The 27,696-nt window shown below is 42.2% G+C and overlaps 1 protein-coding gene across 1 annotated transcript in view; it reads left to right on the top strand.

Moving 5' to 3' along the window:
• THSD7B (thrombospondin type 1 domain containing 7B) overlaps positions 1-27,696 on the top strand; it is a 232,648-nt gene that overhangs the window by 152,903 nt on the left and 52,049 nt on the right. The window contains exon 17 of the mRNA XM_026040879.1: positions 11,234-11,412. Within this exon, the coding sequence (XP_025896664.1) occupies positions 11,234-11,412 (179 nt within the window). The remainder of the gene's footprint in view (positions 1-11,233; positions 11,413-27,696) is intronic.

Here is a 27,696-nt window from a genome sequence, read left to right as displayed (position 1 = left end):
ACCTGCCATTCCAAAAGCTGGAATTGGTTCACACTTCTTTTCCTTCCTCAGATTTGGAAATGCAGTTATGAAATGATGGATACGGGTATTTGTCTCCAGCCAAATGGGCTTTGCCTCAGTTAGTCTTCCCATTAGAAGACTGAAGTGGCTTGTGTTGACCTCTCCAGTGCTCCAGAGGTTCCGGGGAATTTTCGTGTGCTCATTGGCTGGTGGAGCGTCCTCCTTGGATGTGGAAATTGTCCTGTTAGTTGCAGTTTGCTCAGTTCTCACGATCTGTCATTTCAGTCCCTGGTGCTATTTTTGAATTTCTGCCTCCCTTGTTTTGAGTTAGTTTATACGGTTCTTTTCCCTTTCTTTTTTTGTGCTATGCCAGCAGGGTATTTGATAATCCTAGAAGGACATAGGGTGCCTCATCTGTTCCAAATCAAAGGCAGGAGATTTCCTAGCTCTTACACAGAGATTCTCCTTTTGATATGAAGATGAATTCATGGAAAGCATGATCTTATGAACTGTGCTTATATTATTCAAATTCTAATTTGCTTGCAGTGACTCAAACCTGGGAGAAAGACACAACAGACATAGACCTTGGCTTTAGATCCTGGAGCAGTTAGCTGCAACTTGCAGTCACCTTTAAAGTCTTTAATTGTCTCTAAATTTTTGAAGGGCATAGAGGGGATGCTAAAGTACGTCCTTACAGTGGCAAAATGTTATGTTGTTAGGTGGTTGTTTGCAGCTACACAAATTAAAGAGGATGGAGGTTGTCCTGAAGGTTCCCTGGCACCTCTGCTGATGCGGGGACGTCACTCGCTTCTCCCAGTTGCTGGAACAGGAAGGCCAGGGATTAGCAGACGGATTCAACAGGAAGACTTAAAAGCTTTTGTGATGTGAAAACTGAGAGTTTTGGATGTTGCAACAAGAATTCCTGCCCCGGTGACCGCTAGCACCAAGGCTTCCTGCTTCCCCRTGAACCGTGTCCCTAATGTTGAGAGATTCAGGGCAGTATGCAAAGGTCATGGATCAGGAGTTTCAACTCCTGCACCTTAAAACCATGTAGTATCAAGCCACAAGAAGCTTGATTTTCCAAAAGGTCAGCACACAGTAGCACTGTGTTTCTTCCCAGGGCTTTCCTATGAGCTTTACATTCTCTGACTTGAAAACGTGGGCCACCTGCTTAATCAAAATTGCCTGCCCTTAACCTGTGAGTTAACATAAGAACCCACTCAAAAACGCTGTGGTGTTTGATTCCCTGCACTCTCCGACCCACAGTCTTTTAGCTTTTTATTCAATGAAAGCAATCTTTCCTTCAAGTCTAAAGGTAACTTTTATAATACCAATATTTAGCAAAATAACCTTTTTTTTTTTCCAACTCAAAGGAGGAGGATATTAAAAGCTTGCAAGTTAGAAGAGSAAGAGATTTTTTAGGAGTCTATGAGGCATTTTTAGGTGGCTTTTAATCACCAGAATTAATATGATTTCTGCAAAATGGTAATTATGTAGCTCCGAAATATATCAGCAGAACTTGATACATTAAAGAAATGAGATCCAAGTCTATGCTGCACTGAGAGCATATTTAACTCTTATAAAAGTTAACAGGTTTTGAAGAAGGAAGGTGGAAATGTGTTCTGCTCTTCCCATCTCATGTGTAGGAGCCTCCACGTTGCCTCTTCTGCCCTAAAAGGGTCACAGCAGTAGCTGGTCGTGGCACTGTTGCTTAAAGCTCACGTGTAAACCCAGGCTTGAGCCTCTGCTGCACCTCCTTTGCTCGGCTTATTTACGATTTCTGAAACTCCTGTTTCTCTCTGCAGTTTCTTCTGTGTCTGTCTGTGGGATTTCTCTTGATGGCCTATTTATCATAAATAAGCTATAGAGCAAAATGGGACAGAATCAGCCTGTTCAAACATTGCTGTTCTCTGTAATTTCTCTGGCAAAACAATCAAAGGTAAAAAGCCATCAAAGGACCTTATTTCTAAATGGGTCAAACTGGTTATCAAAGCAGCTTATTTAAAYAAGGTGCGACTTCCCTGGGGGCATTAATGCACCGCAATGCACATTCCCCAGATCTTTATCTCCTTACGGAGWGCAAGCGTGCATCTTTGGAGAGAATATTTAAAGGATTAGCTGTAYGAGCAGCAGCATCCTCTGTAGGGGTTGCGTTTAGTCACGCTGATGCATGTTGGTGTTCCTCGACTCTAAATATAAATCTTTGCTGCATATCTTTGATTCTGTCTGCCTTGCACGTGCTTTGCTGCACCTGCGGGTGACCCTGTCGAGCAGCGGCGGTGAGAAGGGACCRTCTCCAAATTGGCTTGTGGAGGTTTCCAGATGCTGCTCTCCGGGGTGCTGGGTTGTGCTGGTGGCTCCGTAGGGCACCAGGGCACGGGGTGCAGAGCCTCCCTGCCTGCTGTCCCGCACGGTTGGCAGGGGTGGTGGAGCCTCGTGGGCACCTGCACGTGGAGCTGCCACCAACCTGCACTTAGCTCACGTCCGTGCCCTTGGTTTCTCTTATTAAGACTCAGTTTAGTCTTTTGCCTGTTTTTGACAGGTTGATTTAAGTCCTCCAGTGGGAGTCAGGAGCTTTTTTGACTTAGAARTAGTAGTTGGAAATAGTCTGTGAGTGGTTCAGAAGGGTCTTGATAGCAAGTCAGAGCACTGGGCAGTCTATTAGTGTGATTTCTGCCATAGGCTACAAGAATATATTTTTTGAAGTTTGGCCAATCTCTAAATCGTTATAACTCTTTTATTACAAATATGGCCTAATATGAAGCAATGTGCTAATAAAATATTAACATAATAGTTAATAGTTAATAATTAACATAATAGTCTGTTTTCTATGTGTCATTCCATTTAGTAGCAACAAGAAAGAAATACTTTTTCTTTGCCATKTTAATGAACTGTGTATACAAGTTTCAAGGTTTGGCTTTTTCTGCTGCTGGAGAACATCGTGGTCCCTTTGACAGATATGTAACTGCAGTGAAAAATAACATTATATTAGTGAGAATTTGCAAGATTCTTCTCAGGTCTTGCAACGTGTTTTCAGTCTTTTTAATGTGAGTGCTTTCTATATGACTGTGATGAGCAGGACTTTCAGATAAATATATAGATAGCAAATTGGTGTTTTTTAAATGAAAAAATATTAGCTTTGTGTCTTCACCATTGTGGGTGCTGTGAATTCAACAGTTTGCATGTGGGTCAATGTCTGGATAAAATAAGCAATAATGAGTTTGCTGGTGCACTGCCCACAGCAACAAAACCAGCATGCAAGGAAGAGAGGGATGAGTTGAGGAGCCCTGTTAAGATGCTCTGTGTAGTCTGTTTGGTTAAGGASTCTGAGCAACCACCTCAGAAATATAAAACCATCTGGACTGGAAAGGTTTGAAAAACTGACCCTGAAAATAGGCACAATTAAACTTCAACCAAGTTTGCTTTAAGGATTCTCAAAATTATGAGTAAATGAGAGTTTATCCTTCTGTGGTGTGTTCCTGGGCCTGAGACCATGGCAGTTGACACAGTTGTATTTCTGTCAGCCTCAGTCTGAATTTATGATCCAGGAAAATCTTCAGCAGAAGAAATTGAACTGTGTGACCCCACTGCTCACAAACATGCTGCAAGTGACACAGAAATCTGTGGGGAACTCATCAACACTCTGGACCAGGCATGGCTACATCACCAAACTACCCTGCTTTTGTGCAAGGGTTTTTCCTCATCTGAATGAGCTCTGAGCTGCTCTCCCAGTGCCCATGTCTAAGATGTGGCAAATCCAGCAGCCCATTCCTTTGCTTAAACCACTGTGTCCCCACTGGGTGTCTGTGAAAGTCCATCTTTATTCCAAGAAGCCAGATACCTTCCCGTGGCTGCGTGTGCAGCAAGGTGACCGAGGACACTCCTTATGAGCACGGTAGCCATCCTGCTAGATGACCCTCCACTGAACGAGCYTCAGCGTGGGGCCTCGCTGTAGCTACCGATGACCCTCGCGAAAGCGCTCGCAAATTTTCCTGATGGTGTTAATGGTTAGTGGCGTCTTAAAATAGTGCGAGTATAATTAAAGTATGTACTTGGGTTTCTCATTTAGCATCAACGAGACAAGAAGGAATTAAGGCAGTGTATTGATTTAAGCGTATTGATCTGCGGGGTCACCGTGTCACAGGAGCGGGTTGGCCRCCTGGGAAAGCAGTGAGGAGAWGATGCAGGAGGCTCTGGAGCTCTTSAGTGCCTTTTTGGTGGTGCAGTGACCTGTTCCTAAGCAGAGGACCTTGTGCTCGTTAATATGTCTCCCATTTGTAAACTAAGGTCCTAGGGACACAAAGACAACCCAGGGAGAGGGAATTTCTTTTGCCTGATTTTGGGCCRTCAAGCCTGAGCCATTGCTGCTGCTGTTCTTTAGTGCACTGAGGCTGTTTAAAATCTTAACAAGAATGAAATACAAAGTTCATAAAATAGAAAAACACCTGAGGTGTTTTATGCTAGTCATTAAGCCCAAGAACCAAAGCCTAGTGAAGTATCTGGAGCATTTATGACTGCCRGTCCAGCTGGGTATTCTTCCTCAGAGTCATTTTTTTTTTCTGTTAAAAAAMMCCCACAAAACAGAAAACTAAACTTTTGTTGGCATTCTTAGGAGCCTCCTTGCTTGTCTTTACTGCATGTAGATGTGAGATGTGCAATGGTCACCGGAGTTCAGCCATCCAAGCGCAGCTCGCGCRCGTCTCGGCGTCGGAACTTGGCAGCTGAAATGAGCTGGCATATTGGGTTGACAGTCCTGGCTTTGTGTGCTCCGAACCCAGCAGAAGGATGTCCTCAGTGGAGGGCTCCAACCTGAAATCACATTTCTGAGTGTGCTCCAGCAGAGCCTGAAATCATTGACTTTCAAGGCATGTACGATTTACTGGTAGGGGAGGTATTTTTGCCATTTGGCGGCAATTTTCTCCTGGCAATGGCCTCTTGGCTCTGGAAGATACTTCCCATGTGGTCCAGATAGCCCAAATCTATGTTGATGCACAGAACATGCTGCAAAGTACATCTATTTTTGCAGCTACTGTGGAATTGGACTTTTGAGAGAAGTTAAGTGTGTGAGAAAGGAGGGAGTTCTGTAGACAATTTAATTTTKTTCTCACCATATATTGCAGAAGCCTTGTTTTATTGTATAAATATAATAATAATGAGCAAGGATTACCTCCAGTCTTCTTCTCGATATCCTCTTTGCTGTGGATTGAGTAGTTTGTAAGAAAATCTAGRCTAAGCTGTTCAGAAGTAGAGTGCAACTATAATAATGTAAAGTGGGATGAGCTGCTCTCCAAATACTCAGAGAATGAAGATAGTGATAAAGAAAATATGAACTACTCAAATTTTTTTTGAACAAATGGGACGATTTTCCCAGTTTCAGGGTGAAGAGCAGCAGAATATGTAGGAAAACACACAGATGCTATCCTACTTGACATTGATCCCAGCAGATCCCAGCAGATGACTTTTTGTATTTGAGTAAGGAAAAATGACTTTTAAAATGTTCAGGGAAGCAGCTGCTGTGATCTCATCATGGTTTTGTCCTCCAGAGTAGAGGTGGTCACTTGTGGCTGGCAGGTCCGGTGAAGACCATCTAAAACCTCCTACAATTAGAGCAGACTTTCTTAATACATCAGGCACTTAATCACACATGAGGAGCTGACCCATCCGTTCCCCTGGGGAAGGACCTCCCAGAGAAGGAGACTGATTTCCATGGATGCCCTGGGTTGTGGAGCCCAGATTCATGTGGTGGAAGGAGAAGTTTCTGTTTGCATGAGAAGCTCCAGGTGAGAAGGAAGAGCAATGTAAAGTCCCATGTATTTCCTCTCAGAAGAGGCTTGCTTCTCAGTTTGTTGCACGACGTATTACATGGAATTCGCTAATTGAGGGAGATTTCAGTGTTTAGTTAAAAGATTAAATCCGTTATCTATGATGGTTTGCATTCAAGCCAACATTAGATGTAAACTTGCAGTTTCCTTAAGGAAGAAAACTGATGCAAAATCAAAAGAAACCAGGAATGATAATGCAAAGTCAGCATCAACCTAACTGCCTCGACAGGATTTAGAAAGGCTCTGAAATTGAACAGTAATAGCAACCTTTGGATGAATTTCATTAGCAATAACGATGGGTTAAACTTATGCGCATTTTTTTACAAGTTCTCTTTGGTCTATTTAATCTCTAATTGGTCTCCTACAACATAGAGAGAGCAAAAGCAAGCAGGAATAGTTTAAGTAAGGTGGTGTATTACTGGAGCTTTGCAAAATATTTGATATAGAAGGTGTTTTGTTATTTTTTTTATTTGGTTGGTGTTTGTTAATTATATTCATTATATTATCTCTTCGGTTCCCCAGCTGGCAAGCTAATAATGCATAAAACAGCTCAAATCACTGCATATTAGAGGAAAGAAAAAGAAGGGGGGTAAGCATTTGTTCCGTGGCAATGTTGGACTGTTTTCAGATGCAGTTGATGTTGCTGGCAACCTTCAGACTCTTGGACTCAGCAATGGGGTCAGAGCTGTTAGACTTCCAGGACTGCACAGATTTACCAGGGCTGCTCTGTGTACTTCACACTTAGCTACCAAATGAATGTGATTAGTAATTGCAAAAAGAATCAATCTTTTTTCCCCTCCTACATTTGAGCTGTGTAATTAAGAAATGGCTCTTGGGCAGCAGCRTTGGTTCTGGTGCTCCCTTCTCGATTTGTTAAAGGGGGATCTCTTTTATCCTCTGGCCTCCGAGGGGAATTAGTTGTGTTATTACCAGTGTCAGTTGGAGTGACACGTCAGATTGTCCCGTTCGTAGCCATGACCTTGAATTTTATGAAGCACCTCAAGGTTTACAAAGCAGGGTAGRGCTGCTAGACATGGGTTAATTGAAATGATGAAACTCACTAGAGTGGCTACAAATGAGCTTAAAGCCAATTCAATTAGAAGTGCATCTGTTTCCATTTTCAAATTGCTTGTAAGGCAGCCGCCTGCCCTGCTCTCGCAGGGCCGTGCGCACCGCGCACCRCTCGGATTTGCCGTTTGGAAGCGCAGCCAGCGGGTGGGGGTCAACGCCTCGCGCTAAGTTGGAAGCCTGTTAACTGCCTGCTTCTCCCACCAYGATCCCTTGGGCCTTCGGAAGGACCTTGGAGACCCCAGTGGGCTTTGCCAGGCGTCTACGTCCTGCCCCTGCTGCAGGCAGCAAAGAAACTCCCCACCTGCCCTGCAGTCCGTCCTTGGTCCATGGGTTGTGCTACCTGCCCCTGAGCCCTCTGCCTCGGATACCCACTAAACCATCATCCTCACACTGCTCCCTAAAGCTGCCTCTCGATGCTGCATGGAAAAGTAGGATGAGAATAATAGCTGCTGCCTCATGTATGGGAGCCTTCCCCATCCGCGCGGTGCGTTCGGTGGCTGCCGTGTTCAGTAGTCGCCGCGGGGAAGCGGCTGCATTGGTGGCTCGCGGAACAACAGGCAGGTTGTGCTTCATGAATAAATGATAGGGAAATCTGCAGGGCAGCCTAGGTGAGTGCCTTTGTTCATCCCGTCTTTTGGCAATGTCTCGGTCATAAGAGACTTATCCTTACAAAAATCTTACTTGATCATCCAGTTCAGTTCTTCACTGCCAGCTCGGGGCTATTCCCTATAGTATGATTGAAAGTGCCAACCTAAATATTCCGTGCCTTGGTGTTCCTGTGACATCTGCATTCASTGCTCTAGCTCGGTGACCTTGCAGAACTTGCTGTTGATTCGAGTAGTACAGAGATTTTCCCATCTATTGTTGCTGAAATAGATGAGCTTTGGTTTAGCGATATTTGAGATTTTAAGGAATAAAAAAAGAGATGTTAAAGGAGGCTTTGAGAATTAACATCACATAGGAAACAGGCTGAGCAGGCTTGGGGAAAGGAGGAGGGATTTCTCTGTGGTGACATCTCACCAAAAATGTTGGTACCAGATTCTGCAAAGGAGAGGAAAGAAGGATGGGATGGATGAGTGAGCTGCCTAAGGAGGACAYGGACAAAAGCAGATGAATAAACACAGGCTTGAGTTAGGACTGCCAAGATGAGTGGAGATAAGCAGTGCATTCTGGTGGTTTTTTATTCCATTTGTTGCTGTTCTTGTTGTGGTCAATGGTATTTCTCTGGTTTCCACTAGTTATTGTGTTTTATTGTTGTTGCTTCTGGTAATAGCCTGAGTGTAAGGCTTAACTTAATTAATATCTGGATTTAATAGCRTATTTACCTTGTTATTCATTTTTCTTTATTATGCACCATTGCCTATCAAACATTACGAGTTTTGTAGGAATGCCAGTACTAGGATTATTGTGRATATCCAAACTGGGCTCTTTCCACCCACTGACAAATATTGCTTGGCTCCTACAGAGAAAAACAGAAAAAATCCTGTTCTCACAGGCAGAGCAAGGATTGAGAAGCAGCCGAGTACAACGTTATTTACTAGATTTGCCTAATATCCATAAAGACATTATACATCTGAGCAGAGATGATTGGTCACATAAAGATTTTYGCAGGAAATTTTTTATTGAATAAAATCTTTGATCGTGGGGTTCTTGGCAGAGGATTAACCTCAAGAGGTTAATGGAGCAAATAACGGCAGCTTGCAAGAAGAGCTTGCAAGGAGGTTCACTTCCCATTTTAATTCTGTAGCATTGTTCAGCATGGGGAATTTGTTTCTTTTGGATAGTAATGTAATTTGTTGCTCTACTAGCCAGCCATTATTTATTTATAAATAATATAATTTATAAATGTGGGTGAGGAAACTCAAATGAGAGTAAGCTGGCCTCTTAGCACCAGGAAGTCTGCAGAAATTCTGCAGTTTGCTGGGGGATCCCCACAGCACTTTCCTGGGATGAGGTAGAACAACTCTCTGCAGTTTTGTTTATTATAACTGTCCCTTCCTCTTTCTTTCCTTTCTTCCTTGTATTTTTTTTTTTTATTATAGATGTAGGTCTTGCGCTGCCAAAAGGCTTGTCCTGTTCTACCTTTGCTGATGAGTTGATAACCCCTCTGTCTAATTCTGCTTTGTAACGAGGCGCTTGCTTTCTTTCTGCTGAGAGTTAATTACCTAGGCTGTCACACAGCCCAGGGAAAAATGGTATTTCATATGGTGGTGGAACAGAACTCTTTGGAGAACTGCCTGAGAAATGCTGCTCATAAATCTATCATGAGAAAACTTCTTTTACTTATCATAATGTATTGCAGATTGCTTTGAGTGGCAACTTAAGCAGCTGCAACAGAATTTTGGTGGGATATTGAAGGTTTCATTTTGCAAAATATTTTGAAATATGTGTATATGGGTGCACATGTGTGTAATCTTGTTTCGATAAGAATACAAAAGATGCAAAGGTAAAATATCTCCAGAAGTGTAAACACCACTGTAGAGCACTGGGTAGGAAATAACTAGGAGATCTAATTCCAGTGGCTTTAGAGCTGCGGATGAAAAGGCAGCTCAACGCAGAGAAATACGAGGTAGCAAAGGAAAACAGAGCAGAGCGTATGGGGTTAGTTATATAACTTTAGGGAAGAGCTACAGCACGCGTTACTGTGGAAAAGTTATTGTAGCTGCCAGGCTCCTGGGTGGCTGCTGTAAAAGAAAAAGGAACCACATCCTGGCACCAAGCAGAGGAGAAAAAGAGCGTCGTGTACCCGAAGGAGGAATTGCTGTTGTTTCGAGCACTTTTTTCAAGCCACTGCTCACAAACCCAACTTCATTACTTGTTACATTTGCAGGAGGGGGATAGTTTCCCGGGGGAGAGTGCCCAAGTAAGTCCGAAAGCTTCCCTGAAAACGCCTCCATGGTGCAGGCCGAGGGAGGCAGCGCTGCCGCACGGCGCGGTGCTCGTCAGGCGGGAGCAGCTGCAGGGTAGGATGCTGCAGGCTTGGAAAGATCAGCTCCTGGCCGGAATAACATCTCAGCTTTGGTCTTTCCCAGCGGCTCGGGGCCGTTGTCAGTGCGTTTGGGAAGGAAGCTGCTTCTGGCTTTCGTGGCTGCTGTGAGTGTCACCTCAACAGAGTGTGGGGGAATCCTTCTGAAAAGCCTAACAACATTAGCTGGTTTGGTATTCTGTAGGTAAGGAATGAATAGGGAGTGTAAGTGGGATGAAAACCAACTAGAAGGAGAGGTCATAAAAATGAGAAATATCAAAAATTTGGTAGGGATGAAATCCAGTTATTTCCATGATCATRATTATCAGAGCTGTCAGAGGGCCTAAGCCTTTTGTAATGAAGGCAGAACTTAGCAGCCAGTGACTTTCATGGTCTAACATGAAGTCTCTCTTTTTTTTTAAATCAAAGTAGTACGTACAGACATGACAACCAGGTAATAGAAACTCAAGGAGAATGAGCGTAGCATAGTAAGTAGGAGGGCACAGGAACTATTGCACGTTGTTGACCGTATCAGAGATCCCCTGTGTGTTTTGGGCACCCTCTCCTTTCCCCTTCTGCATGTGGCAAGCGGGAATGGGAAATATTGGGCTGTGGAAGATGCCTCTTCCACCCACCAGTTCCCAATCCTGCTGGGGGGGRCATGCCAATATGGAGGAATTCTTTTAACCCTGGCCTCTCTGTAGGGTTTTATTAAGGCTATTAATCCAGTAGGATATTGGCTCCTGCAGATCTCTGCTACTCGGATTCCAAGGGAAGGTTTTAGACAGTAATTTTTGAAACCCGTGATAGGCAAAACGGTTGTGAAGCTCCATAACGAGAAGCATGGGAGTAGAGAGGCCAGAGAGCCTCACTGGCTTTTCCAAGGAGAGCTCCCGCGCGGGAGCAGCTCAGAGCAGCCCAGTGCTTGGAGCTGCTCAGGCTCCTGTGGGACGGGAAGGTCCTTGCCAGGCCCAGGCTCCTCCGTTCCCTGCTGGAGCTGTCAGTGTGACCTGCCACCAGGATTTGTTCTGGGCAGATTCTTGTAGGGACAGTATTTACCACCTAATGGCTGTGACCAGTTTCACAGCACTTGCTTTTTGTTAGTGTGTCCTTTGCCTCGGTTTTTATGATGTCCTTTGAAAAGATCATTGACCTAAACCAATAGGAAATTAGTTTCAGTCGCTGCTATTCTTTACAAGTTATATAGTAATCTGGTGTCAGGAAAGCACTGCATGACCACRAGATCTTTTCTCCTTGAAAAAGTCCTCCTTGTATGTTGATTATACCCTTTGCACTGAGACATTAGAGGATAGACGAGGAAGAAGAGAAGGAAGAAGACTTTGATTGAAGCATCTTTCTTCTTTTTTTGCCCTAGGCTACATTGAAGAATCCTGCACGGTGCCGTGCCCGTTTGACTGCAAGCTGAGYGACTGGTCCAGCTGGGCGCCTTGCAGCTCGTCCTGCGGGTTGGGAGTGAGCACCCGCTCGCGGTGGCTCAAGGAGAAGCCCTACAACGGAGGCCGTCCCTGCCCAAAGCTGGACCTCAAGAACCAGGTGAGCGGCCCTAGGTAGGCAGGAGAGACCCCACAGTGCCTGTTGTACCTCCAGGTGTGGCCACAAGGCCCTGTGCTGGGGAAGTTATGAAAAATACAATAATAATTGTGAAAGTAGCTCGTCCAATTTAATGTTGATATTCTTCCAAGAGAAAGTTATGGTTATTATTTCAACATTTTCATGTCCATTCACATACCTTAGAATGATCTGATTTAAATGTTTTCATTATGTCTTTAAAGACCTGGTGTCCTTTAGATTTTTGTGAGTATTTTAAAAGATAGAGTTCTATATTACTGTTTGAAATCTTTTGAAGTCTTGATAGCTGTTCAGAGGAACGATTGCATGACTGCCAGACAGTTTTTCAGTGTGCATTATTACAAATGCACGTGCACATGAAATTAACCTATTTCAGATAGAAATTCCCATAACAGAATATAAGGAGTAGAGCACTTTTTCCCCCCCAGAATATATAGCATGTTGTACAAAGAATGAACATTTTCTACGTAATATATAAGCAGAATATAACAAGGACACCGCTTTTCGTTTGTTCCAGAAAAAAATCATACCAAAATCATTCAGTACTGCTAGCAAATTGTTGGGTGCCTCTGCTGGTATCATGGTCAGGCCCTGGCAGGTTCAGTCAGTGGTGTGGCCCATGCAAAGTGCTCATAAATGGCACCAGAAACGTGTGCCTGGATGAAACCTGGATGAAGTGGAAGCAGAGCGCATTGATTGCTCCTCCGAGTGCCGTATCCCTTCAGTCTAGTGCCCACAGCCCATGCTTTGCCTGTTACTTAAATCAGTCCTTCTATGAGCCATGCTTGCTATTTTTATTATTGCAGTATAAAATCTCAAATCCAAGCTGACTACATATTAGTGTCCCATGGATTATAYGAAACTGGGATAAAAGGGCATCAATTTCAGAGCATTTATCATCCCAGTATTACTTAAGTGTCCTGTTTGGACCATGATGTTTCTTAACTTATCCATTGTTTATATGGTCAAAATTTGAGCTTTGGAGACTGACATTAGAACATATTTTTTTGGGCAAGCTGSGTTTGTGGGATTTAATTGCCTGCTTTAGTCTTCAATACAGGTGACCTCTGGGACCTCCCTTTGTAGCAAAGAGTTTTGTAGGCAGTCCTAGAACTTCTGGAGCATTGAGAGGAAAATGCTTGTGTAACAGCAAAATTTGACCTGAAACACTCTGTTTCTTAGATATGATAGATTTTTTTTGCTTTCCTAGGGCACTGACAAATAATCCCCCCTCAATGGAGTATAAACATCTGAAAACTCAAATGTCTTGGGATATTTTAAAAAATCTTTATCTCTGCCTGAGACCGTGGTTGCTGCAAGAACACTCATTAAATATACATTGACTAAAATAGCACCAGGCACATATTCCCTCCAACATTAATCGCTGTATATTCAACACTGAAGTGTCTCATCAGAGTAAAATAATCTTTAAATTGTTACTCTAAAGAAAAAGTCAACACATACTTAGACAATCCTATATGTATTTCTACAAAACTAATAGTGATTTTCTGTTTTTACTGCTTAATTCTATGCACTAATTAACATAGATGAAGTACTGCTTTGTTTTGCCTGTGCTGTTTATATCAAAATTAGCTGATGACAGGACAGCAAATGTCATGCACAGGAACTTCATATATATGTATTTATGTTTATATATATATATGTATTTATTTATGTTGAATATATGTATGAAACTCTGCTGTAGAGTATATATAAAAGGACTTTACTGGTTGTTATGCACAGTTTGGAGTAATGGCTTGCAGGTGTTTGAGCTGGCAGCCCCGTTATCTACTATGCAACTGCTCCGCAACTGCCGCGTCCAGGGATGCAGGACCACTTCCAACACCCGATTCTGAAGTTGCTTAATTTCCCTCACCGTTTCTTTTTTTTCCTTTGAGGAAGCTGTTAAGTTCCTTTTATTGCTTATTACTATTCGAAATTCATAGACGGCAACCCGACTTAAAAGCAGCAGGGACCAGGAAAATGTGAAACTGCAGTGGAGTGTATGTTGGCCATAGCTCAGCGCTTTTCCTAATAGATCAGGCAGATCACCGAAGGAGCGAAATGAAATCCCACAGTAAGTCATATGGCAACAATAAGCCCTTTTGTAATGAAAAGATACTGGGGTTTGTTACTCATAGACACAGCAGACTACTTCTATTAAAAGTAAACTTATTGCTACACAGTGCTGCCTATTCCCACACATATTATATTTGCTAATTTCCAAACCCTTTCACAAGATGCTAAAGGAAAGMAATTGTTTAACGGGGGAAATTACTTCTTTGTAAGGTTTATCGGTGCGCGGTCCTTGCAAAATGCTGTGGCTTTTATTAATATAAATGTGCTTGGTGCTTTCCGCCTCTTTTCCAGGAACACAAGGCTTGATCTAAAACCTACTGCATTCATTACAGGGCTTCGTATTGTGGGCTTTAGGAGTGACACTTTAGAACTGCAGCAAGGTCTAGTTTGGGAGAGGTTTTCTTTTTTTTAAGGATGGAAACTATTTATAGTTCTTTTATGACAGAATGGATTACCTCTTTCCATTTTAGATTCGTAGGACTGGACTGAATCCTGGATACTTCAGAGCTTTGGGGCTTTTAGGACAAGAAGAAAACATTTTGCCAATTTTCTGTAATCTCGCATTGGACTTCACACAGTAACCYAGGGGAACAGGAGCAGGTCATCAAACAGGTCCCTTTCCCTGCCTCCCTCCTGCTCCCCACCCTATTTTGCCCACATAGAAGGGAAACCTTGGGATTTGTCCTATTCAAGGTAATTGGCCCTAGATCTGGTCACCGGAATACATTGTTTCTAGTTACTCTCACTATATAAATCTATAAGTATTTCTTTCTCTTCTTTGGCTCTCCATATGCTTCTTAGCAGTTGGGCGTCTTGGCACTTAACACTTCTTAGCACTTGTGAAAAGATTATTCTTTTGCCCTTTTTTTGTGTGTGTTATATTGTGTTTTATGTAGTTGATAAAAACATAAAATAACTTAGAACCAAAAATAATCTTCTAGGATCCAGTAGATTTAGCTTATTATCTCCATATTATTTCTCTAATATTATCTAACTCAATCTTGTTTACTTGAGTCTTGTATCTTAATTACTTTGAAGAACTGTCCATTCTTCCACTCATTATAATTAGACTCTTCATCACTTTGTGTCTTTTTCTCATCAAGTCAAATCATCTTTTAACTCTTTTTTGAAAGGTATTTGCTAAGTTCTTTTTTTTTTTTTTTTTGTGGAAAACTTTTCAGAGATTTGACATAAATTTAGGTACAGAAGGTGGAACTTAAAACATTTTGCAGCAATTCTCTCTTACTGCTTCCCTTCATTTCCAGGGCCTTGCCAATATAGGTACTTTAATACAGTTGCTGCTTCGGAGAGAGAGGCAATTTACACAAGCAAAACCATTTATTTGACCAGTATAAATAATTTGAATCACACAAACTGTATCATAAAAGACTCTCTTCCTAGAATTAATCAGTGCCATGCAGTTTGCTTGTGTATTCAGGACAGAAGTTTTTAGCATAAATTTAATTCTATCCTGTGATAATAACCTGTCCTTTTGCTGCACTCCATGGAGGAAGTGCCCGAGATGAGTGGGCTGAATAGAGGGATCCCTTTCCATATGGACTGTCGTGTATGGAAGCCCCCTTTCCCATTCCCAAATGCCTCCTGCCTTCTGGGCTCCCACAGGCTGGATGCAGGGGGTGAATTGATGCAGTTGTTCCTCTCCCCAGTGTCGCTGGAATAYGCTGGAATACGTCGAGCCCTGCCAGCTTTTCCATACCAGCTTAACTGTAGGAACAGCTTGCGTAGGTGGTTTGCATATGGTATTCTGACACAATCATTTGTTTTGATACAGCTGTATTAGCCTTTACCTTCCTTTATATTATTTCTCCATGGCAAATTACATTACATTGAGAGGGAAGTACCAGTATTTTAACCTCGATTCCATGCAACATGTTGCAATGCTTTTGTCTTGCCCCTCTGCATGAAAATTGTTCAAGAGTTAGCACTACCTCCGTTTCTTTGGGCACCTCTGTTAAAGGCAATGGGTGCTGTAGGTGGCAGCTGAGTAGGGCTTATGCAGGGGTGGCATTGCCCCCGAGCAGCCGCTCAGCCTATGGGGCCAGCTGGCAGATGTTCGGGGCTGTGCGGCACGTGTTAAGAGAGGGCTGGCATTTACATTTTTCTCTTTTTGCTCTTACTTCAATGCATTTACACAGCATGCAGCTGCTAAGCTATTTAATAGGTAGTTCTGCGTGATGAAAGGTTAAATATGAGTTATAGGGTTTTATTATGTGAATATTCTTTTATAGGTTTTCAGGATTACTACAAGAAAATGCGTCTTATTTTAAAGAGTCATGAATTCCAAGGGTTGTCTATTTATTGATTGCTCTAATATATATTCTTGTCAAGACTTTTCCTCCTTCTCCTCCCTTCCCTTCTCTCTCTGACCCAGTCCTGATAAAGGACAAACATCACAGCAAATAGTTTCTTCCACTCCTGTATACAGTATATTTTTAAGCACATGTTTTTTAAAGAGTATTTGTAAAGGCAAGCAGAGCAGGAAAAAATCTAAGGCATTTGAAATKTAGACTTACTGCATCCTTTAAAATAAACATCTTATTGTTAATGACATTTTCAGATGTTCACTCTAAAAATGACAGCTCACACCAAAATATAAGAAATACAGAAGAAGAAAGACTCTTCCCTGAAATCTCATTCAAAATTTAAAAAAAAAGGGGAATTGGAGGAGTGTGGTACCGTTACAAAGCAAATATCTGGGAAGCAAGCGTGAAGATGTATGAATTTCTGGTAATCTTTTCACAGAAAACGACTGGTTTAGTTCTACTCATGCTTCAGAGAAAACAGGGYTTTTTTTTGATGAGCACTGAATGTGTCAAATTTCATTTCAAAAGTGAAAAATCAGACAAAATTATAGGCTTTGAAAACTCACGGGTAGAATGTAAAAGATTGCCTGGGCTTGAATACTAATGTTAATTGTAGAAATTGCTATCTTGTGCCAAATAAACCTGGGCTTGGGCTAGGTGTCAGGAGGAAGGGTGYGGGTTATTTTTCTCTTTCCAACCAGTTATGTTAGGGAAGGTCTGCCCAGAAAAAGCCATTTGTTAAGATGTTTCCTGGGCCTTACGTGCTTTAATTACTCAAAAATACATTAGATAAATAGCACGGTACCATGTAGGCTTATTCACATTCAGAGGCAGCTTCACAAGGCAGTTCTTGGCTCACATCTCACAGGTCTTATTCTATGATCCTACAATACCGTGACACCGAAGAGAGCTCTGCCTAAAGCAGGGTAATATCACAGGTTTTATCACAACATGCTGCACCAAAACTTCATCTTTTTATTTAGGTAGGTAAGTRCCCTCGGAAAGAGCAATAATTTCATACCCAATAAAGTTGCTGGAGAAGCAACAGCTAACTGCTACATTTCTCTCATTTTCTTTCCTTGATCTTATATTCCAGTCCATACCTGCTGAGGAAGAAATATATGAAAGCACTTTCATTTATCTGTCTGTCTCCTATCTGACTAGAAAATTATTAAGATAGTATTTATTCTCTTAATTTTGAGTGTGGCTGACTATAAAAGGATTTATTTGCATGCTCAGTGATGYTCTTCCTTTGCACAAACACATATTTTGTAGGCATGCTTATATGTTTCTGTATATGAAATGTGTTAGAACCTGTTGGGTTCCTGTGCTAGAGGTGGGAGCCTCAGGTCTTGAGATACTGTCGGCAAATTAGACTCTCATCCAATTCCTGGGTGTCTTTGCATGGAGATCCCTTCCCTTTCAATGTTAGAAACTGTTGTTCAAGAACATCATTAACAATATATTAGCTATAGAGAACTTCTGATTAAATCACTTCTTTGTCAAAACTTGAATTCTCATGGTCAGAAAAGTCACTGCACTTTGAAGTTACTCGTGAAATCTCTTGCTTTCACTGATTGGAAATGTCTGGAATTTATTTCTGAGCCTAAGCTTGTGCTAGTTTATCAGTAACATCCACTGTGAGATCCCTCTGGACGATGGTTCACCTCGTGTTGCTCTAGCTCTCTCTACTGACGTTGCACTTCTGGAAACAAAGGTCGCATCCTTACTCTCAGCTTTACCTTCCGAATCTCTGTCTTCCTCCCACTTAAAGTAAAGAACTGCAGTACAGAACATGTTTGTCCACTGATTTTAGTGCATTTTTACAATATCATAGAAATGGTAGGAGCCTCAARATAGTGATTAAAAAATCTAGTGTTCTTAACATTTCCTTGCTATGGCTGAAAGTGCTTGGTATCAAACAGTAATTTATTATCAAATACAAACAAAATTTCAAAAATTAAATGTGCAAGGTATCAAAACCAAGTCTGTATAGTGGGATTACTATCTCATTTTCCTAAAGAAAATATCTGAAAGGTCTCCAGAAAGAAGTGTGCAATACTTCACTTTCCAGATGGAAAGGTACAGCCATATTCTGCAAATCTGAATTATGCACCCTAGTTCCCAGCGTTTGTTGAAGCTGTATTCAGCCTCATTAGTTATCCACACTTGATTTTCGTTTCTCCTGCAAGTTTTCTATTGAGTACATGTTATATAGACATACTTTAACAATGAACACTTACGAAAAGCTCCATCCTTGCCAACACTAAAGAGTGCAGAAACATCTTGGAAAGTATTCTTGCTTTGCTTTGTGTTCTGTGCAGCCTTTCACACCTCCCAGTTGGAGGAGCACATATTAGCATGTGGTGTCAAGCTGTTTTCTGTGCTTGTGAGAATGCACTTGCACTTAGAGACGTTAAATACACTGTGCCAATCCACTGCTTAGGAATTACTGTGAAAAAAATCTACATTAAAATCCACAAAAATTAACAACCTTGTGCTTTACTGGTTTAAATATGTTTTTCTGCCTCCTGAAGTCCATAGCAAGCTCTTAATAAAAGACATTTCCAGACCAAATTTCTTGCTGTACAAGGAAGTGATACATTTAAATCTCTCTTGACTTAAAATGCCTTGGTAATCATTTCTGATTCAAATATGGGGTTCCTGGTTTTGTTGCTGAAGAATAGAATTAACATTTGAATGGTATCATACTTGGGAAAAAATCATAGTGAAGGATGGGAAGTATACCCAGAGTGCTTGGTCCTATTTATTTCTGTGCAGCGGAAATGGAATTAAATGGAAAACGGGCCGTAGCGGGCTGGGCACCCAGTGGACAGAGTATTATCATTTCCCCTTAGGAGCTGCAGATAAATTGGCTCAGGTGATGGGTTTTGAAGGGGAGAGGTTTGGCATGTGCTGGGTCTCGTGTGGATGGGATGTCGCGTTGGAGGAGCGACGTCCACCCCATGTCATAAATCAGCGTGACAGGGGCTGACGCCGAGACCGAGCTCGTCTTCGCTGCGGGAGCAGAAGGGCTCCAAGGATGGATGCCTTCGCTCTTCCATGGCAGCAGCTKCATCGGGGGCTGCTTCCCCACTTTCCCTCTTTCAGAAAGTTTTCCATTTCTTCTCCATGAAGTTTCTGTAGGGTGAATTTCTTCTCCGCTTTGCAATCACAGTCATTATGGAAGGGAAATGCTGCCTAATGGCTTAAAAATGGGTTCTGATTTAGTTTGAACAAACCAAGAATATTTCAAAATCAAAACACTGATGTGACTTTATCTTTTCAGATGACAAGATGTGAAAAATGCAGCTACTTGGCTCTTTATACACCTCGTCACATGTGACTCAGGCTTGGGAAACAGCAAATTAAACAGAGAGCTATCACGTTTCTTGCTTTTGGCAAGCTAGGGGAAGATTTTAGCATGTTTTCCTTTCCTGCACTCTCTTTTATTGTTTTTGTGTGTACAGAATTGCTTTGCAAAATATTATCATGGTGGTTRCATAGCAATGTTTGCTCTGAGAGAAGACGCGAATGTGGAAATTCCATCTGAAATAGATTCTAAATCAAGTAATAAAATTAATTACAGTAATTTGCAGCGACCTGGGACCTGCCACGTAACGATTTCTGCGCTTTTTGAAGCCTGATCGCAACAAAGTATTGGCAAGATATTAAACAAGGAGCAAATTAAGGTGCTTGGGCTCTGGATCTGCTTTGTGGAGGCTCCATCCCGAGCCGTGCAGGACACCGGCTTGCCTGGTAAATGAGATCTTGATCACTCTTTCCTTTCCCTGATGGACACCAATGTCTTTGGGAAGGAAGATGTGGCATCTTCTGATATTCAGCAGYCTCTGTGTAGCCTTGGTTGAAAGTCCCTTAAATTTACCTGGATTTTTATTCGTAGAGGAGTCAGTTCTTAAAGGTGGTCTGACTCGCCTGCTGGCTGTGAATGCAGCCAGGGTGTCCGGAGCAGGACACCCAGCACCACGTGGGTGATTTTGCAGTTCCTGACTCTCCTTTATGAAGGGGTGATAATTTGTAATGAAGCTGTAGTGCCAACGGGGAGAGGGGACATGAAGATGCATGGGACGTTTACTCATCTGTCAAGGCCCCTGGGTAATGCTCAGACACTTCTTGCATTATGATCCTTAAAATAACCCAGGTCTTGCCTTTTTTAAGCATTTAATCTTGCTGTGTTGTTCCACGTACAGCAGTTATCATTGATTAATACTTAACAAGTGTTAATATTTTTCCTGGTGCAGACATTTCTGGTGGCCATTTCCCAGAAATTACACCGGTATCATTCGCTCTGTTCGCTTTGTTTTATGCAGTAGAGCTGATTGATAGATCCGGGCGTGGATTTTATTTCCTTTTTATGTTGTTTAATTGGTTTCCTCCTCCAAGACGGCAGAATAGAAGTGAAAATGACCTTCTGTGCTCTTCTTGATATCTCGGCACGGGACTGCACGTGGCGCGCTGGGCTTTGTGACCGGCCGCACGGGCTGGAAGGACGCCTGAATTTTGCATCTCCCTTTGGTGACAGCCTCGGCATCAGCAGCACTACCAGGCTGCTAGCTGGAACTTGAACCACTCTGTGATTTTGGAAATCAAGGCCTAATTACAGCTATCGGAGTGACTGTCACATCTAACACCCCTGTCACAGAGGTGCCTTGTGTGCAAGGGATGTTTTCCGGAGGTTGAAATTCATTCTAGTCACATACAGGTGGGTTTGGGGAAAGAAAGAGGAAATTAAGTCTATCTCCAGCATACAGCWGCATTGGGCTCTCCCTGGCTCCTGAAATGTCTGTTTTAGCAGGCGAACCAAGACAACGGTTGCAAATAACCCTCTCTGGGAGACTGTGATAGAGGAATTAAGATAGGGGCTCACCTTATTAATAGTCCCAGCAAAGGATTTTATTCTTTCCTCTTGTTCTTGAATTTTCATTCCAGAAAATTAGCTGAGAAAGGAAGAAAAAAACTGCTTGTCTACTAAAAGAAAGAAAAAAAAAGGTAAAAAGAGGCATTTGAGAAAGATAGAAAGAAAAAGAGGCATTTGAGAAAGATAGAAAGAAAAAGAGGCATTTGAGAAAGATAGAAAGATGTGGAGTGGAGCAATGGAGGCTGGTGTCCCCGTGCCATGAGTGACCTCCCTGCAGGTAGGAAGCCTCAGTGGCCTCTGATGTTAACATGAAGCCCTGCAGTCTAGGGCTGCATGCACAGATGTGGCTAATCCTTCCTTATTTATCATCACAGATCACCAATATCTATCTGTGTATTATAAATGTGCGTGTTTTTGGCCATGACCACCAGCAGAAAAACGAGAGACAAGAGGATTTCTCGATATTGATGGAAGGCGAGTGGGTAGATTCCTCTTCTGCAATGAGAGGTATATTCTGCCTTGTCGAATTTTATTTACTGCTTTTCACTTGAGGAGTGCATAAATCAGCATCCCTGTAGTCAGCTGTGATTTATAGACTAATTAAAAGTTATCAGGGCTTCTAATCCTTATATAATTCATGTTATTTTTGAGTCAGCTGTTTCCCGTGTTGCAATGTAGCCTGGAAACACGTGCTGTTTTATGGAGGCAGTATGGGAGAATCCCTGTGTTTGCTAACAGCCTCTCAGATGTTAAACCTTCCCTTTGGGATACAAGAAGGGTGAAATGTGTTTTCAGTGGTTCCRCATACTTTTTACCAAAAAAACTTGGAAAACTTTTCAGCTGTCAGAAAGATCACTCTTTAAATTAAAAAAATCCAAACTTCTACCAGGTATATAAAGCTAGTATTTAAATTCAGAACAAGTGGTAATTGCATGTCTTTGCACCTAGTAAGTATAGCCAGCATTCATTGTAGATTTATGGCAAATGTAGTCAGAATTATGGAGTAGTCCCAAGAGGGAGGAGATCCATTTTGCAGACTCACAGCTGGCAGATTCACGGAGTTGCATGGATAGCAGGGATGCAAAGGTTTTGCATCTTGGGAAAATTTGAAGAGTTTTAGCCAGACTGCTTTGAGTTGTGCAGTTTAGGAATAGTCACCTCATTGGATTTTCAGGTGTTTTTCTCCCTGTACTTCAAATATTCTCTGCTATTATTTGAAAATTTCTGGTTCTGGTTTCAAAAGCAAAGTTCTGATCTTTTTGTGGCATCTTTGGAGTCCAATATCTCCATCATGGATTCCGGGTGAAAAGATTTGCTGTGGATTTTGATTCTGCTGATGGCAACAGTTATTGCCAGGGGTTTCAGCGGGAACAGCGGTTTCCCATCGCCGGGAATCAGCCGCCCTCTATCGGCTTCCTAAACGCGAGCGTGACTGCACCCGGTGGGATGTCAGGAAACCCGAACCATTCCCAGGATGTGAATATCCTTCTGGATTTTCTAGCATCCTTGCTTTTTAAAGATGGATTTGGGAATCGTTAGTAAGAACCTTGAAGCTCTTTTTTCCCTTGATGAAAATGGAATCACGCTGCTACAAAAGCACAGAGAAAATGTCCCACGTCGTCTTTTAGATAAAATCTGTAGATGTCTTCCAAGTAGTCGGAAGGATTTTATCCGTGGTATTCTGCAGAAGTTGGATGGCTAGACGGTTATTATTAGTTAGTTGTAGCTTTGAGAATTTGACTCCTAAACCCAATAAATGTGACTTAATATCTGTCAGCTCTCATGGTCAAGCTACAGTCAACAGTTCCTTCTGTCATGTTACATTTAGGTGTCCCCTGTTCTTTCATAGGTTACATTTAAATTACGGCTTTGTTAAATCAGGATGAGAATTTTTCCCTTTTTTGATTAACTGGCATATGTTTCAAGAACTTTCTAATTAACTAGCAGGCATAAGTGCATTTTCATTAATGTTCTGGAGAGCCTGATTAAAAAGAGTAATGCTGAAAACCAGTTGAGTTTAGCAGTCTCTTAAAACTCTAGAAAGTAGAAAGTAATGAAAGTAATGAAAAGTAATGGAAAAAAAAAAGTAATGAAAACCAGAGTACTTGATTTTTTTTTTTCTATATGTGCATTTAACTGATGAAAATAGTTAATGTATGTGAGTGCTCTTCTGTAAATGTGACGTCCATTCAGGGTTGGCTTCCCTAGTTCCTAGTGGGGATGTGGGGTGCCCTGCGAGTGAAGGAGAGCCCTGGACACAAGTGGAGCCCCGGACTCCTGGGCCCAAGGCTCCAAACACCACAACTCCTAAAGGAAGCAGCCAGGTTTCCCTGAGGTTGCATTTGGTTTTCCTGAGCGTGCCTCGTGAGCAGTAATTCCAGCAATAAGGCCCATTATAAGTATACAAATTTTCAAATTCTTTAAAACAAATCCAATCTGGTCCTTCACTTTAAATTCAGTCTACCCATAAGAGGCCATCTGGAGCATATGTTTGTAAATGTAAACCGTTCTTCTCACAGTAGTTCTTCTCTAAGTAGTATTATCTTTGCTGCTATTAATCCAGTTATTAATGAGTTCTTTCATTGCAACTAGGGACCCAGATCTGGCTCCAAATATGGATGCCTAGTGTTTATCCATCTTATCCATGAGCTTCTCCGTAAGATAAATCCTTGGTTCAAAAACAAATTTTAAATCCAAGTTTTGGTGCAAGTCTGTGTCTTTAAGCCAGGCCCAGTGGATATTAATTCTTCTTGCAGGAATGTATATTTTTGAAACCTCTGTGGTCACTGGAAAGCAGCACTTTGGATTCTGTTTTGTTAGTTAAAGTCTGATTTGCAGCCCGTATTCCTGGCACTTTTTACCAAAGCAGGGCAGAGGATTTTGCTCCCCAAGCAGCGGTGGGAAGGACGGCCCAAGGCTGCGCTCGTGACGTCCCTAAGTGCAGGGACATCCACGGCTCTCCTTCCATGTTGCTTTCGCCCACCTAATAGCTGGTTGTAAAGCTGGGTAGTAAATGAACACGATTTATATTTGTTGGGACACAAACATCAGTAAGTGAGTGCTTGAGCAACTAGAGCAGCAATAGATATTCATTAGAAAAATCCATCAGAGAAATCAATTATCCTCGGAGTTTGTCTTGTTGGGAGCGGACGAGCGCTGCGGCCGTGCAGAGCAGATATTACTGCCGTAATCAGCAGGTGGGCAGACAAAATGGGCTTTATGGATAGTCTCACAGGTGAGTAAAATAGAGAGATTAATTTTCTCTCCCTCCTGTTCCCCCAGCAACCATTGACAAAACGGGTATTTCGTAAGGAGGAGGTGGGGAAGGTTGTTTTCTGGGGTACCGCAGCACATGCACACGCATGGGTCCCGGGGAAAAAAATTGATGATTAAACGCAAACGGTTTAAACATTTGCATATAAAAGAGATTTTTTAAAAATATAWATATTCCTTTCAGGTCATTGTGTGATAAATGGCTCATAGATTTTCATCAGCATTCTCTTCATTTTTGCATAATAAGTGTACTTTCTCCGGAGTTGTATGCAAACGGCAGCATTTTCCTTGTAGTTACATCTCACATAGGAAACGGTAAATACAGGTTGTGTTTAGGTCATAACTGCATGCTAACCTCATAAATCAATCCCGCCTATAGAAAAGATAAATATATTTTTAACTTAATTTCCTTGTTTTCGCTACGTCTTAGTACTGCAGCATACCACRGCGTGGTTTTTAGTAAGGGAAGACAACACAAATGTTTTATTTAAGTCCTTTTTGAGTCCTAAAATGCTTTTCTTTTTTGGGGAGGAGAGAGAAAAATGTTAATTTTATACAGATATTGTTTATTCAGTTTGTCATAATTTTGAAAGAATAAAAAAAGATCCGTTTTTAGCAGGTCAGTCTCTGTTAGCCTGCACAGAGTCCTTACAAAGGATATACATAGGATATATGTAACAGGAAAATAAATTAGTGGTGCAAATCCGTGTTGCCATTTGCAATTTGCGTAGGAGGAGGAGTGTGKTCCCTGCAAGGTGCTGTTGGTCTGTGCTGCTCATTGAGGCTCTCTACCAGCKTTCTGCACAGCTGAAGGAAAATTCATTCTTTATTGAATGCARACAGGAATAGTCGGAGCCTGCTCGGCACGTTGGTTTTTCTAATTGCCCTATGCTTAAAACCAAGGCTGCAAATCTTTTTTAGGAGCTGCATGGTTTTAAACATGCTAATAATGTGCGGGTGCCAGGCTGTGCAGGATGGGGCCGCACGAGGTGGGTGTCGCAGGGTCTCGGTCACGCTGCCGCTCACGGGGCTCCGTGCGGATCCGYGCCGCGCGTGGCCACAGGCACCGCATGGGCCGTCGCCTCCCGCACCGCTCGCCTCCCAGGAACCCATGGATCCCACGGATCTGTGGCACGTTCCATGATAGCAGATGCAAACCCCCGTTTTATATAAAGTCTTGCAGCTAGAGTGTTTCCCGCTAGAGTGCTATTCTAACCAAACACCGTCCCTGTAGTCTCTGGCCAAACTCTCATCATTTAATTAAAGGCAAATTCCAATTTTTATTTTTTTTTCTAGAAAGCAGTATTAATTTACACAATGTTTGACCTTTTACTTTGTGCACACTCAAAGTGGAACCCTGGATCCACATCTTACTTAAATCAAATGAAGAGGCAACTCTATAGAATAAGCAATTATTTCATGTAGACAAGTCCTCATATTTTTGCTGGCTTGTGGTCTGCTTTGCAGTAACGGATGAGGCTTGGCTCAAAAAAACGGGAAGTCAATTTTTTGGCTCTAATGGATGTTGATCAGTGGAGTTTGAGGAGGAGGGAGTGAGCAGCTTTCCACAAAACTGCCCAGTAGGATTGGCAGCATTTTAGTGCTGCATGTTTTAAATGGTAAGGAGGGAATGATTGTTTCCTGAAAAGGTTTTGTCTGTTGTAAGAGGAAGGGACAGAAGCTCCTTGCATGCCCTGAAGTCACAAATGTTTAAGGGGTAGGACCATGGTCTCTCATGAGCTTCCTAATAACTTCTGTGGGAACAGGAATTAACATTTTGGTGATGTTTCCCCAGTTCTGTAAGCAGCACTGGCCAGAAAGGAAGGAATAGTTTTGAGCTGGAAGCAGTAACTAAGATATGGTATTACTCACTAAATACTTCTAGGCAAGGATCAGATTTTCAGTGGTCTTGGAATTAATTTGCATTTAATTCCTGATTTCCTCAAGATAATTGTCAGTTTGGTTCACTTGTCTAATTGCAGGCTTGCAAGAAAATTAATGTATGATCACCCAGGGGAGGGAGTTAAGTGCAGCAGGTTATATTAAAATATTTCAGCAGGGTATTGCAGTTTTGTGTGCAAAAAGCTTTGGGTACTTTCAGAGGACACAGAACTGTGTCCTGGGGCATAGTCCACAGAAATGTCTACTGTGTTAGCTTAGTGCAGTTAAAAATATATTAAATTYTACCTTGACATTTGGCAGATTGTCTGCATTATTTCAATGAAAAAGCTGTTCCATCCTCTCTTGCTTAGAAAGCTTGTAATTCCCAGCCTTGGTGGATGGGTAGGCTTTTTCTGTCTAGTTTTTGCTGAGGTTTCCATTAGTGCCAAGAGCTTTGCTGYCTGGTGCTCTGCAGACCTTGCAGGGAGTAAACAGCTCTGTCCTCTCATCACGACAGAGCTGTCCCTCACTCAGCAATTTGCTGGAGGAATCAAATGGCCCTTTAGCCTCTCCTTGCGAGACGGGGTCTTGGTTCTCCAGCCTTCCAGGGAACACGGTCTGCTTTTCTCTCCGTGTGTTGTAGCGGCCACATCAGTACACAGTACACCAGGAAATCCCTCACCGGGCTTGGTGGAACGAGGATAAATAACCAGGTGCTGTGTTCTGTGGAAATGCTGGCTCTGTCACCTCGTGTTGGTGCTCCCCAAATCCACAACCTGCGTTGTGTCTCGGTGAGCTGCGACCCCCTTCTGCCCCTCTGGCTTGGAATCTGCAGTACCTTCCTCTTCCCATCCCGCTCCTCTCTGTGCAAGGATGTCTTGCCTTCTCTAAGCTTAAACGGGACAGTTATTTGCCGTTATAACCAATGCAATCCTAAACAAGACTGTCTTTAAGACCACTCCTTCAGAGGTGACCCCAGGCTCCCCCCAACCTGTCGCTTGCCCATTCAACGTTACTGTTGCCGTTGTGCCAACGTTACTGGCACTTCCATGCCAGTTTAGTTTTTTCTTTTTTACTAATTCTCATGATCTTCAATTTAACTAAGAACTTCCCAAGTTGTACTAGATTAAGGCTTTACTAAAATCAGACAGCTGAGATGTATTTCCAGAAAGTCCAATCTATTTCTGTGTCCAGAAAATCAGTTTTCTTGTCAAAAAATACATCACTTAGTCCTCTATGCCTTACTATTAAACCCATGTTGTATTTTCTCTGTATTCACTTAGATTCACTGGCTTTGTGTTGTCCTTTCCTTAAAAATCTTCTAAAGCTTTCCTACTGGTGAGGTTCGAATAAAGGACTAGTAGTTGCTCTGATAATTTTTTCTTTCTTTGATTATAGATAAGACAGCTATTATTTCTGATTGCGTGATATCACTCTTGTTTTACTATTTTCACTATTCTGGATGGAAATTATCAGTTTCTGGAGTTTTGCGTGATTTGGTTTTTGAGGTATGTGTTCCACTCAGCTGTGATAGTTTCTACATGGTTAGTATAATTGACATTAATGAAAATTGAACCATATATTTGTGTAATTTGGGATTGGAGACTTTTGTGTAATTTGTGTAATTTGGGGTTGGAGATCTGTACTCAGTCCTACGTGTGAAATAGCTTCAATTCCTTGCAGATTGCTTTTCTCCTCAGCTGCCTTCAGCCTTAGGAAGGAGCTTTTCTTTGCTGCTCTGGCCTTTCTCCCATCGCACATGAACCTTCTTCCTATCCTTGCTGGACTTTTCTGTGTGTGTGTTTCTTTGAC

The sequence above is a fragment of the Nothoprocta perdicaria genome, unplaced genomic scaffold (genome assembly GCF_003342845.1).
Source record: "Nothoprocta perdicaria isolate Ctin4 unplaced genomic scaffold, notPer1 scaffold_27, whole genome shotgun sequence".
Classification (NCBI taxonomy): Eukaryota; Metazoa; Chordata; class Aves; order Tinamiformes; family Tinamidae; genus Nothoprocta; species Nothoprocta perdicaria.
This window is presented reverse-complemented; position numbering and strand designations above follow the sequence as displayed.